The sequence below is a fragment of the Anguilla anguilla genome, chromosome 13 (assembly GCF_013347855.1).
Source record: "Anguilla anguilla isolate fAngAng1 chromosome 13, fAngAng1.pri, whole genome shotgun sequence".
Classification (NCBI taxonomy): Eukaryota; Metazoa; Chordata; class Actinopteri; order Anguilliformes; family Anguillidae; genus Anguilla; species Anguilla anguilla.
In genome coordinates, this window is record NC_049213.1 from 398,834 (window position 1) to 414,682 (window position 15,849).

The window sequence follows — 15,849 nt, forward strand, 5'->3', positions numbered from 1 at the left end:
GGCCCCAGCCTCCCAGCAGATGCTGACCTTTCCAGAGAAAGTGAAGGAGAAACCGGCCGACCTGCAGAACTTTGGACTGAGGACCGACATTTACAGCAAGAAGAGCGGGCCTGCCAAGGTGGAGAAAGCACGGAGGCAGTGGGAGGGGAGTTCTGAATGGAGCGGGGTCAGAGGGGAGTGGGGGGTTAAGGGAGAAAGAGAGGAGTGGACCGCAGTGGGAGGGGAGTTCTGCACAGGGGGGTGGGGGGTGGATAAGGGAGTGAGGGAGTAGTGGTTTGGAGATGGTGTGGGTGGTAGGGTGATGCTCATCTGTCGGAAGGAATGACAATGTGGGGGGAGCAGTTGGCGGGGTGGGGGTTAGGCTGCATGGAACGACAGGTGATTCTGACCTCACCTTTCCCTTCTCAGAGTAAGAGTGCCGCCAGTGCCACACGGGAATGGACAGAACAGGAAACCCTGCTGTTGCTTGAGGTAAACGAGTGTACTCCTCTCCCTTACCCCCTCTTCCCCCTCTCCTTCCCTCCTCCACTTCCTGTCTTTCACTTTCTCCCTGCCCCTCCCCCTCCTCCTTCTCCTTCATTCTTTCCTTCTCCTTCTCATTCACTCTCTCCTTCCTTGTATACATATATATGTACAGCTAGTGACTAACTATGTGGAAATACTTAGAGACTCAAAGTTTATCAAAAGCAGGTGCTTCCACACAGGTATGATTGCTGAGTTCATTTAGCTATTTGCATCCCAGCATGCTCTGCATCATGCTCAAATAATACTGGGCTGGGTTGGTTACCCATTATGAATGTTTCTCAATACTTGTTCTTTTCTGTTCCATGTGAAATTGTGTGGTGTAATATTTAAAAGCAAGAACGCAAAGAAGAGAGAGTTCTCTCTCCCCCTCCTCTGTCTCTATCTCTCCCCATCCTCTCTCTGTCTCTCTCTCCCTCCGTCTCTCTCTCTCTCTCTCTCTCCCCCTCTCTCTCTCGCCCAGGCTCTGGAGATGTACAAGGACGACTGGAACAAGGTGTCGGAGCACGTGGGCAGCCGCACGCAGGACGAGTGCATCCTGCACTTCCTGCGGCTGCCCATCGAGGACCCCTACCTGGAGGACAGCTCCGCCTCCCTGGGGCCCCTGGCCTTCCAGCCGGTGCCCTTCAGCCAGGCCGGCAACCCCGTCATGAGCACCGTGGCCTTCCTGGCGTCCGTGGTGGACCCCCGCGTGGCCTCCGCGGCCGCCAAGTCCGCCCTGGGTGAGGCGCCCTTCCTCCTCTCCTCCTCACATGCAGCCATTTCCTGCGTGGGCTCAGGCTGCACGGCTGCTCGGCGCCCAGGCCTCAGCGTTTGCATCCAGCCTGAGAAAGCAGGGTTACAGGCTGTCTGAGAGGGACAGTGCCGGAGCTTTCCTAATCTTCGGGGAATGGGTTGGGACACACACTCGGGAGCACATATGTTCAGAAGTTTAAAAACAATCATAACATGGTGTAAGTTAAACTACTACATATGGAACTCCCTATATAGATCAAGTTGTAATTGACTGAAAGTCAATAAAACTGGCCAGATCACTGATGAATTTAGTGATGTGTTTTTCTGTCAGTTTCATACTGCACTTTTTCCCAGTGGGGAATAATAAGAGAGCACTCTGTTTAATGGTGTTTCTTTGTGCTTTGTGCTCAGAGGAGTTTTCGCGGATGAAGGAGGAAGTACCGGCAGCGCTGGTGGAGGCCCACGTCAGGAGAGTGGAAGATGCAGCTCGGGCCAGCGGGAGGCCCGACCCCCTCTATGGCCTGGAGGGCAGCGGGATCGCCGGAACCGACCTGGAGGAGGGCGAGCGGCCAGGTGCTGGAGGGGCGGGGCCGAATGGGGGAGGGGCCAGGGCAGGATGGGGGTGGGGCCAGGTGCTGGGGGGTGGGGCATGGTAGGATGGGGAAGGTGCTAGGTGCTGGGGCACAGGGCAGGTTGGGGGAGGGGCCAGGTGCTGGGGGGTGGGGCATGGCAAGATGGGGGTGGGGCCAGGTGCTCGGGGGTGGGGCATGGCAGGATGGGGGAGGGGCCAGGTGTTGGGGGGTGGGGCATGGCAGGATGGGGGTGGGGCTAGGTGCTGGGGGGTGAGGCATGGCAGGATGGGGGAGGGGCCAGGTGCTAGGGGGTGGGGCATGGCAGGATGGGGGAGGGGCCAGGTGCTGGGGGGTGGGGCATGGCAGGATGGGGGTGGGGCCAGGTGCTGGGGGGTGGGGCATGGCAGGATGGGGGAGGGGCTAGGTGCTGGGGCACAGGGCAGGTTGGGGGAGGGGCCAGGTGCTGGGGGGTGGGGCTAGGTGCTGGGGGGTGGGGCATGGCAGGATGGGGGAGGGGCTAGGTCCTGGGGCGCAGGGTAGATTGGGGGAGGGGCCAGGTGCTGGGGGGCAAGGCAGGATGGGGGGTGGGGCCAGATGCTGGGGGGTGGGGCATGGCAGGATGGTGGAGGGGCTAGGTGCTGGGGCACAGGGCAGGTTGGGGAGGGGCCAGGTGCTGGGGGGCAGGGCAAAGCAGAATGAGGAAGGGGCCAGGTGCTGACAGGCGGTTGGAAGTGGCACAATAGGCATGCTGCATGCCTCACAGACACAATGACCTTTGACCTCTGTCCATGTGTTCCAGAAGAGAGTAGTGAGGAGAGCAAGAACGATGGTCAGCCCAGCGAGGAGCGGCGAGAAAGCAAGGTGTGTGTGTGTGTGTGTGTGTGTGTGCAAGTGGGGTGCTTGTAAGAGAGTGTGTATGTGCGATGTGTCTGCGTGTGTATGTATATATATGCACACATGTAAGTGGGTGAGTCTGTATATGTGAATGTGTGTGGTGTGTGTGAATATGACTAGATGGATGTAAATCTGTTTCTCAGGAGATTAAAGAGGGAGCCATGGAGGAAGAGGAGAAGCAGGGGGAGAATGGAAAAAAGGAGGAAGAACGGGGCAGAGAGGGAGAAGGGGAAAGAGAGGGAGAGAAGACCGATTCCGAAATGGGTAAGAAAAGGCTGAGTTCAACAGCGCATTGTGGATGCAAGAAGGGACAAACACAGAGAATATACAAACCAGCCAATCACAATGATGAATATATAAACCAGCCAATCATGGTGATGAATATACAAACCAGCCAATCGTGCTTGGTAAGACCCACTAACCTTTGGATGTTATCCTGCTTCTCTGTCTTCGCTGTGGATGGACCCTTTCCTGGGCCATTCACTCACTCCTTCAGGTAATGGAGAGAAGGAGAAAGAAGGGAGAGAGGGGTCAGAGGAGGGGCGGAGGGAAGGAGACGCTGAGGGAGAGCGGAAGGCCAAAGTTGAACGGGAAGTTGGAGAGGGGAATCTGGCCACTGCTGCTGCCTCTGCACTGGCTGCTGCTGCCGTCAAAGCCAAGGTCTGTCAGTCCGCCCGGCTGTCTTTCTGGCCGCCTGTCCATCTGTCTGTCTGTCCATCCGTCTGTCCTTCTTCTGTCCATTCGTGCATCTGTCTCTGTCTGTCTGTCCGTCCGTCTGAGAGCCGCTCAGTGTGTCTTTCCGGGTCTGCTTCTGCGAGCAGTTCAGTGAACGTTCAGCAGAATTTAATCTGTGTTCAGTTTTGTCAGTGACAAATACCGTGCAGTTCAAAAGTGCTTGGAAAGTGACGCAGAGCCAAAACAACAAAAATTCTGTCACTGTCCAAATATTTACACACTATATATACAGCATGGTCTGTAAGTCTACAGTGACATGATTTCTGTACTCCAGCACATTGGATTTGAAATGAAACAGTGAAAATGAGGTTAAAGTGCAGACTGTCAGCTTAACTTCGATTAAAGGGTATTTACATCCATTTCCAGTGATCCATGTTGTAATTGCAGCTCTTTTTGTTTATAGTCCCCCCATTTTAGGGGAGCAAAAGTAATTGGACAAATTAACATAATCATAAATAAAGCTGTCATATTTAGTACTTGATTGTAAATCCTTTGCATTGGATGACTGCCTGAAATTTGCAGCCTATAGACATCCCCGGACACAGGGTACCCTCCCTGATGATGCTCTGCCAGGCCTGTACTACTACATCTTCAGATCCTGTGTGTTTTGGGGGCTTTTTGCCCTCAGTTTTGTCTTCAACAAGTGAAATACATGTTTAGTTGGATTCAGGTTAGGTGATTGTTTTAGCCAGTGTAGAACATTCCACGTTTTATTGCCCTACAAAACTCCTTGATTGCTTTAGCAGTATGTTGCAAGGTGAAGTGCCATCCAGTGAGTTTTTGTGGTATTTAATTTGATCAGAGCAGATAAGATGATTCTGTATTCTGAAGAATTCATCCTTCTGCTTCTGTCAGCAGTCAGATCATCAATGAAGACAAGTGAGCCAGTTCCAGTGAAAGCCATACATGGCCAAACCATAACACTACCTCCACCATGTTTACAGATGGAGTGGGGTGTTTTGGATCATAGGCAGATCCTTTCTTTCATCACACTTTTCCCTTTTAATCACTTTGGTGCAGGTTAACACTCATCTAATTTGTCCATAATACGCCACACCCCATGTCCTTTGTGTGTGAGAGTTTCCTGGACTCCTGCTAAATGGAGTGAGATTCCCTCCTCACCAGGCGGGACATCTGCCTCCAGCAGAGGAGGTGCAGAGCCTAACAAGGCTCACGGACCAGATGGAATCACGGGTCGGGTCCTCAAAACATGTCCACTCAAATTTTCACCTACTCCCTCTTCCTTAAATCCATCTGCATAGCCACTCATTGCTACAACACATTGACACCCCCGGAAACTGCATCCGACTACTCTTCATTGACTTCAGTTCCGCCTTCAGTACAATCCAACTGCATCAGGTGATCAGGAAATGACAACATCTTCAGGTCCCATCCCCACTCTTCTCCTGGATTCATGATTCAGTAACAGCCCTCAGGCAGTAAGGGTTGACAGCATGCTGTCACTCACTATTATCATCACTGGTCCACCACAGGGATGTGAGCTCAGCCCAGTCCTCTACACCCTTTACACCAATCACTGTCAGGGCCCATCTCCGGCCACTTTTTGTTTCACATATGCAGATGACACAGCCATCCTTCCACTGCTCAAAGATAATACCTCTCTCTCATGGGATATCAACAGTAGGTGTTTTACTTCTCTGCATGGTGTAGTACTAACTTTCTCCAGATTAATGTTGCAAAATCCAAAGAACTGCTTCCCCCCAAAAGGTCTCAGATACAGGACACCCATGTGGAGGAGAGTTCGCTTCAGAAGATTTATACCTTCTGCCATAAGGAAACTTAGCAACTCTCACCTCCCACTGTGATTTCAGTTTAACCTCCAAAATCACTGAAATCAACAATATCTCAACTCCATGTTCTGCTGTGTCGTGTCAATGTTGATGTCAGTGTTTGCTGTTGGTTCACTATGTTAATGTTATAAGCGCTGATTCTGAAAAATAATTTCCTTACTGAGGACACACACTCACACACACACACACACACGCACATTTACACTCACACACACACACACACACACACACACACATATACACACCATCATCGGCGATCACTCGGGGTCGAGTATGACTGTCCTCCTTCAGGGTCCTTGTGGGTCTTCAGGTGAGCAAAGAGGCCGATCCTGGAACCACATATTTTGGTGCAGTGTGGACAGGGGTGAGTGGTAGTTGTTGTGCGTGTAGTTGGGGCCTTTTTGGTGGAAGCTCTCTCCTTTCTGAGTCTGCGCTTGTCTTGTGCAGCACAGCGGAGGTCGTTGTCATGGAGTGCAGCTCCTTTACAGACCATATTTCTCCAGGTCTCCCTGTTGGTTGCTGTGTCCTCCCAGGTGTTATAGTCTGTGGCACTTTTTGATGTTTGCTTTGATGTTATCCTTGTACCTTTTCTTCTGACCTCCTGGGGCATGTCTTCCTACAAGAAGCTGGGAGTATAGGACTTGTTTTGGCAGGTGCAAGTCAGGCATATGGATAACATGGCCAGTCCATCTGAGCTGGTGTTGGGCGATGGTGGCAGTGATGGTGGTGATGTTGACCTCCTTCAGTACGCTGGTGTTAGTGCATCTGTCCTCCCAGCTGATCTTAAGGATTTTTCTGAGGCACCTCTGCTGATGTGCCTCTAATGCCTTCAGGTGCCTGCTGTACGTGGTCCAGGTGGGCGACATAGCTCAGGAGGTAAGAGCGGTTGACTGGCAGTCGGAGGGTTGCCGGTTCGATCCCCCATCCTGGGCGTGTAGAAGTGCCCCTGAACAAGACACCTAACCCCTAATTGCTCCCAGTGAGTTGATTGGTACCTTGCATGGCAGTCTTTCACCATTGCTGTGTGAGTGTGTGTGAAGGGGTGAATGAGAGGCATCAATTGTAAAGCGCTTTGGCTAAAAGCGCTATGTAAATGCAGTCCATTTACCATTTACGTGGTTGAGGTTTCTGACCTCATACATTAGGGTGGGCAGCACTACCGCTTTGTAGACCAGGATTTTAGTCCCGGAGGTCGCGGTTTTCAAAGACCCTTTTTCTCAGTCTTGAGAAGGCTCTGCTGGCACAGCTGAGGCGGTGGTGGATTTCATCGTCAGCTTTGGAGGATAGAACGCTGCCGAGGTATAGAAAGTGATCCACATTTTCAAGTCTGGTGTCCTCAATGGATATGGCTGGGAGTAGAACAGGAGTATTTCTCCCAGGTGGTGGTTGGTTAGAGGATCTGAGTCTTTTTTATGTTAAAGGCCAGACCAAGTTGCTTGTATGCCTTGGCGAACGCATCCCGAATGCACTGTAGATCCTCCTCTGAAAGGGCCATGAAGACATTGTCATCGGCATACTGCAGCTCTATGATGGATGTGGTGGTGGTTTTGCTTTTTGCCCTGAATCTGTTGATATTAAGAAGTTGTCCGTCTGTTCTGTATGTAATTCTTACACCCTGAGGCAGATTTTCACCCGTGAGGTGGAGGATGGCAGCGATGAATACAGAGAACAGGGTAGGAGCAATGACGCAACCCTGCTTGACTCCAGTGTCTACCCTGAAGGGTTCCGTTTCATCTCCATTGCCACTGAGTACTGTAGCTGACATGTTGTCATGCAGCAGTCTCAGTATTCAAATGTACTTGTTGGGGCAGGCAATTTTGCCAGAATCAGCCAGAGGGTCTGATGGTTCACAGAGTCAAAGACATTGGTGAGGTCAAGAAAGGCTATGTATAGTGGTTGGTTTTGTTCCTGGCATTTTTCTTGGAGTTGGCAAGCAGTGAAAATCATGTCCATGGTGCCCCTGTTTGGGAGAAATCCACTCTGTGATTCAGGAAGAATTTTATCTGACAAGGGAAGATGTCTGTTGGCTAGAAACCGAGCTAGATTTTTCCCAGTGGTGGACAGGAGGGAAATGCCACGGTAATTCCCGCAGTCTGCCTTGTCTCCCTTTTAAAAAATGGAGACAATTAGAGTATCCCTAAGTTGTGCAGGGATTACCTCTTTGTCCCATATTTTGAGGAGCAGTGCATGGATGTGGCTGAGGAGATCTGGCCCACCTGCCTTCAGGACCTCAGCTGGGATTCCATCAGGTCCAGCAGCCTTGTTATTCCTCATCTTCCTTATGGCATCTTGTATCTCTCTCAGGCTGGGTGGTGCTCCCATGTTCTCCATTATGGGTGCTGAGAGAGTTGGTCAAGAATCTCAATCTCAGCAGTGGTGTCCCTGTTCAGTTGGTCCTCATAGTGCTCTTTCCATCTGTTTTTGATTGCCTCATCATCCTTCAGCAGTGTTAGCCCATCTTTGGTGCGAAGGGGGTTTAGACCGCAGTAACTGGGCCCATATACCATTCTAATGGCGTCAAAGAAACCTCTGGTGTCCCCAGAGTCTGCAAGCTGCTGGATCTCCAGAGCCTTCTTCGTCCACCATTGGTTCTTCAGTTCCCTTACCCGGTATTGGACGGCTGCTTTTGCTTCAGCATGGGCTTCTCTTTTACACTTGCAGTTGATGTCGTTCTGCCAGATCATAAAGGTTGGCCATTTGGTGTTGATGAGTTGTTGACACACACACACACACACAGTCCCGTACTGCTATACTTGTGAGAACTTCCCAGTGACTACATTCATTCCGTAACCTCTAACCCTAACCCCAACCCCAACCCCAACCACTACATGCCTAACCTTAACCCTAACCTTAACCTAATTCTAACCCTAACCCTAAGTCCTAACCCTAAGTCCTAACCCTAAAACAGCCTCTTGACATTGTGAGGACCAGCAAAAGGTCCCCACAAAGATAGACTTTCCTCATCTTTCTATCCTTGTGAGGACATTTGGTTCTCACAAAGATAGTAATACACGTTCACACACACACACACACACACACACCTAGCTTTCTCACAGCTCCTCACTGGGCTGGCCATCATTCTTGCTTTCCTCACTACTTTTCTCTGGAACACATGGACAGAGGTCAAAGGTCATCTAAACTCAAACCTGGTCCTTTTGTCCTTGAGGCTTATCCGTGGCTTGCATCTTGGACTGAAACTCTCTGAGTTTATGCTGGTGTAGTCCTCTCTTTATGGTAGTCTTTGATACATCTATGCCTACATCCTGGAGTGTAAAAATGGGGTTTTCTTCGTAATTTAAAGTCTAAAATTTAGTCTTGGGTCATCCATATTATTGGTCAAAAATAGATTTTGACCAACTATTTTGGTTATGTCTCAGATCAACTTGCCCTGATTTTTCAGTCTCATGCTTAACTGGCTTTGACATTTCTTTGGTTTTCATGCTGAGAGACAACAGCCACAGACTTCAAATGTGAAGGGTCTAGCAGGTAGTAGAAAGGGGAGAACAACGGAAAATGGCTGGTGTGTGTTTTGAGGGTGTTTGTACCAGGCCTCAAATGTCAGCTTTCTCAAAGAATCTTGAAAAGGAGATAATTTGGAGCCAATATGGATTTGGGTTTTTTTTTATTATTCATTGGAACTTTGGAATTTTTGGGAATCTTTTTTGTTCGTATTTTTTATTTTTCCCTTGGATTACTCACTTGCTGCAAGATTGTGGGAAACTTCCAAACAGGCCCACATCAGTGGACTGGTAGGAAAATGGACATGGTTTCCTTATTTTTTTTTGTTTATGTGGACATTTAAAAGAAAAACCTAGCTCTTACAAGATTAATTCCAAAAAACTGGATGCTGTATGTATATATATATATATATATATATATATATATATATATGTCTTTGAGGTGTGTGAAGACAATACACTTATTGATTTCTCGCTTGCAAGTTCATATTGGTATTGTGTGATGTTGGTTTTCGATTGTTTTATTACTTAGGGTATGCTTACAAAAAAAAAAAACACATACTAAATAAGAAGGAAAAGATACTTATGTTAATTTAGTCTGCATGTAAATATATATTTCTCTGTCGGTTTGTCCAATTAGGGCAAAGTCTGTTACATCCTTAGGTTGACAGTCTGGAAAAAAGCAGAACAGTTGGTTTGCACACGGGTTGAAAGTTCTTTGAGGTAACTGAAAATTTGCATTTTGCACCAAATTTAATCTTGAACCTTGGCTACATTGACGTCTCACTGACGTCACTAGACTCACGTGATGCAACTTTCATGACTACAATAAATTTGAAAATGTCTGTTTTGGTGGGTATTTTGAACACAAGTGAGAGTTTTAATATCATGAAGTAAATTTACTGTGTGATTAATGCAAACCTGGTTTCTAATGGCAGCCTCTCTCTCTCCCTCTGTGATAGCACCTGGCTGCTGTGGAGGAGAGGAAAATTAAGTCTTTGGTGGCTCTGCTGGTGGAGACACAAATGAAGAAGCTGGAGATTAAACTAAGACACTTTGAGGAGCTGGAGACCATCATGGACAGAGAGAGGGAGGCGGTGAGTGAGAGTGAGAGAGAGAGAGAAAGAAAGAGAAAGAGGAGCAAGAGAGAGATAGAGGAGAAGAGATTAAGAGAGACAGGGCAAAAGAAAAAAGAAAAATGCTTATGGTGTAATGTGTGTAAATTATGGGGGTGTAATGCGTGCAAATTATGGGGGTGTAATGCGTGCGCATTATGGGGGTGTAATGCGTGCGCATTATGGGTGTGTGATGCGTGCGCATTATGGGGGGGTGATGCATGCGCATTATGGGGGCGTGATGCGTGTAAATTATGGGTGTGTGATGCGTGCGCATTATGGGAGCGTGATGCGTGTAAATTATGGGGGCGTGATGCGTGTAAATTATGGGTGTGTGATGCGTGCACATTATGGGGGCGTGATGCGTGTAAATTATGGGGGTGTAATGCGTGCGCATTATGGGGGCGTGATACGTGTAAATTATGGGGGTGTAATGCGTGCGCATTATGGGGGCGTGATGCGTGTAAATTATGGGTGTGTGATGCGTGCACATTATGGGGGCGTGATGCGTGCGCATTATGGTGGCGTGATGCGTGCGCATTATGGGGGGTAATGCGTGCGCATTATGGGGGCGTGATGCGTGCACATTATGGGGGGGTAATGCGTGCGCATTATGGGGGCGTGATGGGTGTAAATTATGGGGGTGTAATGTGTGTTCTTTACTGGGGTGGGGTTCCCCGGTCTTCTTGTCCTCTCCAGCTGGAGTACCAGCGGCAGCAGCTGCTGGCGGACCGGCAGTCCTTCCACATGGAGCAGCTGAAGTACGCAGAGATGCGCGCACGTCAGCAGCACTTCCAGCAGATCCAGCACCAGCAGCACAGCCAGACCCCCCCACAGCACCCCTCCAGCACCCCGCTGGCCCCACCCCCGGGCATGACGGGGTCCCAGCAGGGCCCCGGCACCCCGGGACCCCCACCTGCCCCCAGCCCCGTGCCGCCCCCCTCCACCTCGTCCACAGGCTCCGCCCCCTCCGCCCAGGCCGCCGAGCCGCCGGGCCAGGCCCCACACACCTCCCCCTCCGCCCCCGCAGGCCAGCCCCCCGCCCCCCAGCCCCCCACTGGACACGCACCAGCACTCCACGGTAAGACCCGCTATTTTTACTTATTCATCTTTTGATAGCACATTATATGCACTCATTAATTTGTCTATAATGTCGATTAGGAGCTTGTGCCAATAATGGTGATGTTTGTTGTGATGTAACTGAATCAGGTATATTATCTATTTAGTAAAATTCACAGCATACATAACAGCCCTGTTACATTTGTCGTTAGATGCAACATGCTGTCATAACTGTTCATGGCAGGTGCTATGTCATGCTCATGTACGCTACATGTACTTTGTGGCATTTAGTTCTAGTGTAAACAATCCTTTTTATGGGGTCCATGGGTACTTTGTGTTATAACCCCTGCCATAAGCATACCTATGTGTTATAACTTGAAAGCAGCTTACATTACTTCACTGCTTATACAACTGTTTTTCATACTACGTGACATAATGTTAGTGTCTCGTGTCTAAGGCTTATTGTTATGTGAGGCCAATTCTGATCATTTTTAACCTGTAAATGGTGAACTTTTGTCTCTCAGTGAGCAATGAGATTGAGCTGCTTGTACCTATGATGAACCTCTCGCTGTTTAATTGAATTCTTTTTCCATCTTTTTTCATGAATGCAGATTCCAGTGCACCCCCCGATGGGCTTCACCCCACCCCACCTGTCCCCACACCACAGTAAGAGAGGGAGAGAGAGATAGGGAGGATGGAGAAAGAGAGAGGATGGAGTGAGAAATGGAGACAGGATCTTTTAGTGATAAACAGTGGCAGAGTAAGTTACAGGAATAGAATCTGACTGAGCGATATGATCGACCAGTGATGTTGTCTGTTTGACTCTAACAAACTTAAAGAGGAAAGAGCAGGAAGTAATGGAGATATGTCAAACTCATTGCTCCCTGAAAGGAAGGATCATCGGGAAACAAAAAATCTAAACTTAGGACAGAGTACGTGAAAGTATTATGTATGAAAACATAGTAAAAGACTGCAGGGAAGTGTTCAGGGTTTTTTTGTTTTGTATTTTTAATGAACTGCTGCTCTCTTGAAGTCCATCAGGAAATGAGAGCTCACCCCAGTCTCGCTCCTGAAAAAACCCTGCAGCAATCCTGAACAGCTCTCTTTTGACCAATCCAAGTGCTGTCATGTGATTACAAGCAGTTTTTTTTGCTTCTGTGTTAATGAAAAGTTTGGTTAATATGTGGCCGTGTACAAATAGAAAAAAGAAACATCCTCTTGCTATACAGTTTAGCTATTACTATTAATAACATAATCTGTGGCACAGAACTTTCTTCCAGTCTGATTAACTGTGCTGAAAAACAACATACAGGATGCAAGAAATCTGTGTTTGTGTGGGAGCGGCATATTTTAACACACTGAACAGTATCCTTCAGTCAGTATTCTGCCGTGCACAGTGTTATGGCACCGGCCCTGTCATAAAGTGTTCCCTGAATCTGTCCCCCATAACCCAACCTTCTGTCTCTCATAACCCAACCTCTCCCCCATAACCTAACCTTCCGTCTCTCATAACCCAACCTGTACCCATAACTCAACCTTCCGGCTCTCATAACCCAACCGGTCTCCCATAACTCAACCTTCCGTCTCTCATAACCCAACCTGTCCCCCATAACCCAACCATCCGTCTCTCATAACCCAACCTGTCCCTCAAAACCCAACCTTCCGTCTCTCATAACCCAACCTGTCCCTCATAATCCAACCTTCCATCTCTCTTAACCCAATCTTCCGTCTCTCATAACCCAACCTGTCCCCCATAACCCAACCTTCCGTCACTCATAACCCAACCTGTCACCATAACCCAACCTTCCATCTCTCATAACCCAACCTGTCCCCATAACCCAACCTTCCATTTCTCATAACCCAACTTGTCCCCCGTAACCCAACCTTTTGTCTCTCATAACCCAACCTTCCGTCTCTCATAACCCAACCTGTCCCTCAAAACCCAACCTTCCATCTCTTCTGGCGTTGGGAGACAGACAAAAGGATGAGTGATGTGGACTGATATCAAAAACCATAATGTGCTCCGTCTTGTTACAGGCAGAAACCTGCATTGATGTAATGGAAAGCAGTCATAATGCCGTTAGTATTATGGGGAGGAGGGTGGGGAAGGGTGTAGCGGGTATTCAATTTTTGGCCAACAAATGTCCAGAAGTATGTAGTCGGGTTAAAAATGAAACAGCACTTTGAATTGTTTTTTTTTCCTGAGACTGGAAAAATGAAATGTTTTTTAAATAGAATTCCTGGAACTGAAGAAGCACTTAAAACAGATACTGATAAAAAAGTGTTACAAATCATAATGGTGATTTTGTGTATTATATGAGTTTTTTTATGTTTTGAAATGGGGCCAGTTGTAACTGCTTGAAGTGGTTGGTCATTTGTTCCATTGGGAGAGTGCAAGTTACATTTGCCTGGTTTCTGTGAACAGACATTTAGAGAAGGTTTTAGCTGTGCCTGCCTGGGCCAAAGATACGCCATTGCAGGAGATTCTCCTGGAGCAGGGCAATCTCAGTATCGCTTTTAGTCAGCAGCATTGAATGTATCCAAAAAAAAAAACAGGAGCAGTCAACTATCCAGTGCACCCACAACCATCCATAGATTGTACGAAGTGAGCAGTCCCCAGTTTGGCTCAAGCTGAAAAAACTGCCAACTGATTGGGTTTTTGATGTATAGCTATGTAAATGTAATAGCTATGTTTCCATTAAGATGTATTTATGTAACTATAGGATGCCAAATCACAATTTGCTGTGATTTCCCTACTGGAATTGTCACTGTGTGCATAAATATGAAAGACCTTAAATTTGATTAATACTAATTTGTTTGTTCTAGCAAATCTGAATAACTCGTGTTATAAAGTTAAGGTAAATGGAATTGGTAACAGTTTTTACAAAACCTATCCACTGCATGTTTGTCTGAAAAAAAAAAAAAAAAAATCCACCCTTCTCTCGGCACGTTTTTACGCTTTCGGTGGTGGTTTCACGCTCAACTAGAAGAGTTTTAAGAGCTCTAGGGTACACTAATTGTCTTTGGCATCCCAGTGGAAACAGAGCTAGCCAGCATCCGAACATGAAGGAGCTCTGGGTTTAGACTAGCTAGCCTGCATCCGAACATGAAGGAGCTCTGGGTTTAGACTAGCTAGCCTGTATCTGAACATGAAGGAGCTCTGGGTTTAGACTAGCTAGCCTGCATCCGAACATGAAGGAGCTCTGGGTTTAGACTAGCTAGCCTGTATCTGAACATGAAGGAGCTCAGGGTTTAGACTAGCTAGCCTGTATCTGAACATGAAGGAGCTCTGGGTTTAGACTAGCTAGCCTGTATCTGAACATGAAGGAGCTCTGGGTTTAGACTAGCTAGCCTGCATCCGAACATGAAGGAGCTCTGGGTTTAGACTAGCCTGCATCCGAACAAGAAGGAGCTCTGAGTTTAGACTAGCTAGCCTGCATCCAAACAAGAAGGAGCTCTGGGTTTAGACTAGCTAGCCTGCATCCGAACATGAAGGAGCTCTGGGTTTAGACTAGCTAGCCTGCATCCGAACATGAAGGAGCTCTGGGTTTAGACTAGCTAGCTGGATACATTTGAAACTGTAATTTAATCAGTGCTCAATAAATTTCATGAATTTAAATTGGAATAATTGAAACATTGAAATATTTTCAGAATGTGACTGAATAGTCTGTCTTTACAAAGTACAGATTGCCCTGAAACTGCACAGTAATATCCGCCTCACATGGTACAAGGCGCAATTCTCCTTTCCCGGTCATACTACAGCTAGTATTTTATGGGGCTGCTGTGCTGAAGCTGATCCACTAATGGTAATTATGTGGAGTAGGAATGTGTGCGAATGTTTGTGAATAACGCAAGTATGTGACTGAAGTAAAACATCTGCATCCAGCTAAAAGGAAGTGTTTCCTTATGAAGGAATGCATTTGCATTTGTGTCAAGGGCAAAATGAATCCAGAAAGGTTGAGGGGACTCGTGGTCAAAGCACAGTCAGTGCAGGCAGCCATTCTGTGCTCGATTTGTAGAATGATCTTTTCATTGTACGGTTTCCTTTTTATATTTCCGACTGTGTTTATGGTATTCAAATATTAGTACAGTCAGGACATTACTGTCACTGTTATATCTATGTACCCATCTTTTATATTGCTTTCTTTACATAATCATGTGTATTCTGATACCTTTTTTAGGTTTTACGGTAAATTGTGAACAGTGAGATTGATAATGTGTGTGAGAGTGCACATTGTAATTGAGTTTTCTTGAGATATCCTCATAAACCCAACTGCTTCTTCGGCACAGTGACAGTTTTTAAATTGGCACACACACACATGCACTCATGCACACGCTCACATGCACCCACACACACTCACATATGCACACACACACACACATGCACTCATGCGCACGCTCACACACACCCACACACACACATGCACTCATGCGCACGCTCACACGCACCCACACACACTCACATATGCACACACACACTCATGCACACGCATCCACACACACTCACATATGCACAGACACACACATGCACACGCGCGCACGCTCACACGCACCCACACACTCACATATGCACACACATGCACTCATGCACACGCTCACACACACCCACACACACTGACATATGCACAGACACACACACGCACTCATGCGCACGCTCACACGCACCCACACACACTCACATATGCACAGACACACACACGCATTACTCTGACACCCAGTATTAGAACCCTTCTCATGATGTATACTCAAAGGAATGAACGATTTGGTTTTTCTGTGTCTTTTGTTGTGCGGACCTTGTGAAAAAAAATGGTTGTGTGTGTTTATTTTTATTTATTGTATTTTTATGGCTAACAGTAAGAACTGAAGCAATGAGCAGGGACCTCTCTGTCTTAGTGCACTGTTTGCCTCATCTGCAGTTTGTCATATCTATAAAGAAAAATTGAAACAC

At 47.6% G+C, this 15,849-nt stretch overlaps 1 protein-coding gene and 1 long non-coding RNA gene across 2 annotated transcripts in view; both read left to right on the forward strand.

Annotated features, from left to right (window-relative positions):
• The window catches only part of smarcc2 (SWI/SNF related, matrix associated, actin dependent regulator of chromatin, subfamily c, member 2), a gene marked incomplete at its 3' end in the record, with an annotated part of 41,813 nt that extends 31,041 nt beyond the window's left edge, over window positions 1-10,772 (forward strand). Inside the window, exons 17-25 of the mRNA XM_035388485.1 lie at window positions 2-118; window positions 409-471; window positions 986-1,244; window positions 1,669-1,830; window positions 2,629-2,690; window positions 2,867-2,987; window positions 3,220-3,383; window positions 9,690-9,824; window positions 10,542-10,772. Coding sequence (XP_035244376.1) covers window positions 2-118; window positions 409-471; window positions 986-1,244; window positions 1,669-1,830; window positions 2,629-2,690; window positions 2,867-2,987; window positions 3,220-3,383; window positions 9,690-9,824; window positions 10,542-10,772 — 1,314 coding nt within the window. The remainder of the gene's footprint in view (window position 1; window positions 119-408; window positions 472-985; window positions 1,245-1,668; window positions 1,831-2,628; window positions 2,691-2,866; window positions 2,988-3,219; window positions 3,384-9,689; window positions 9,825-10,541) is intronic.
• Window positions 10,773-10,886: 114 nt separating this feature from the next.
• LOC118211957 lies at window positions 10,887-13,881 on the forward strand. The gene is made up of 2 exons (XR_004762130.1): window positions 10,887-10,923; window positions 11,513-13,881. It is a non-coding gene; the product is annotated as an uncharacterized LOC118211957 (long non-coding RNA).
• Window positions 13,882-15,849: the final 1,968 nt, after the last annotated feature.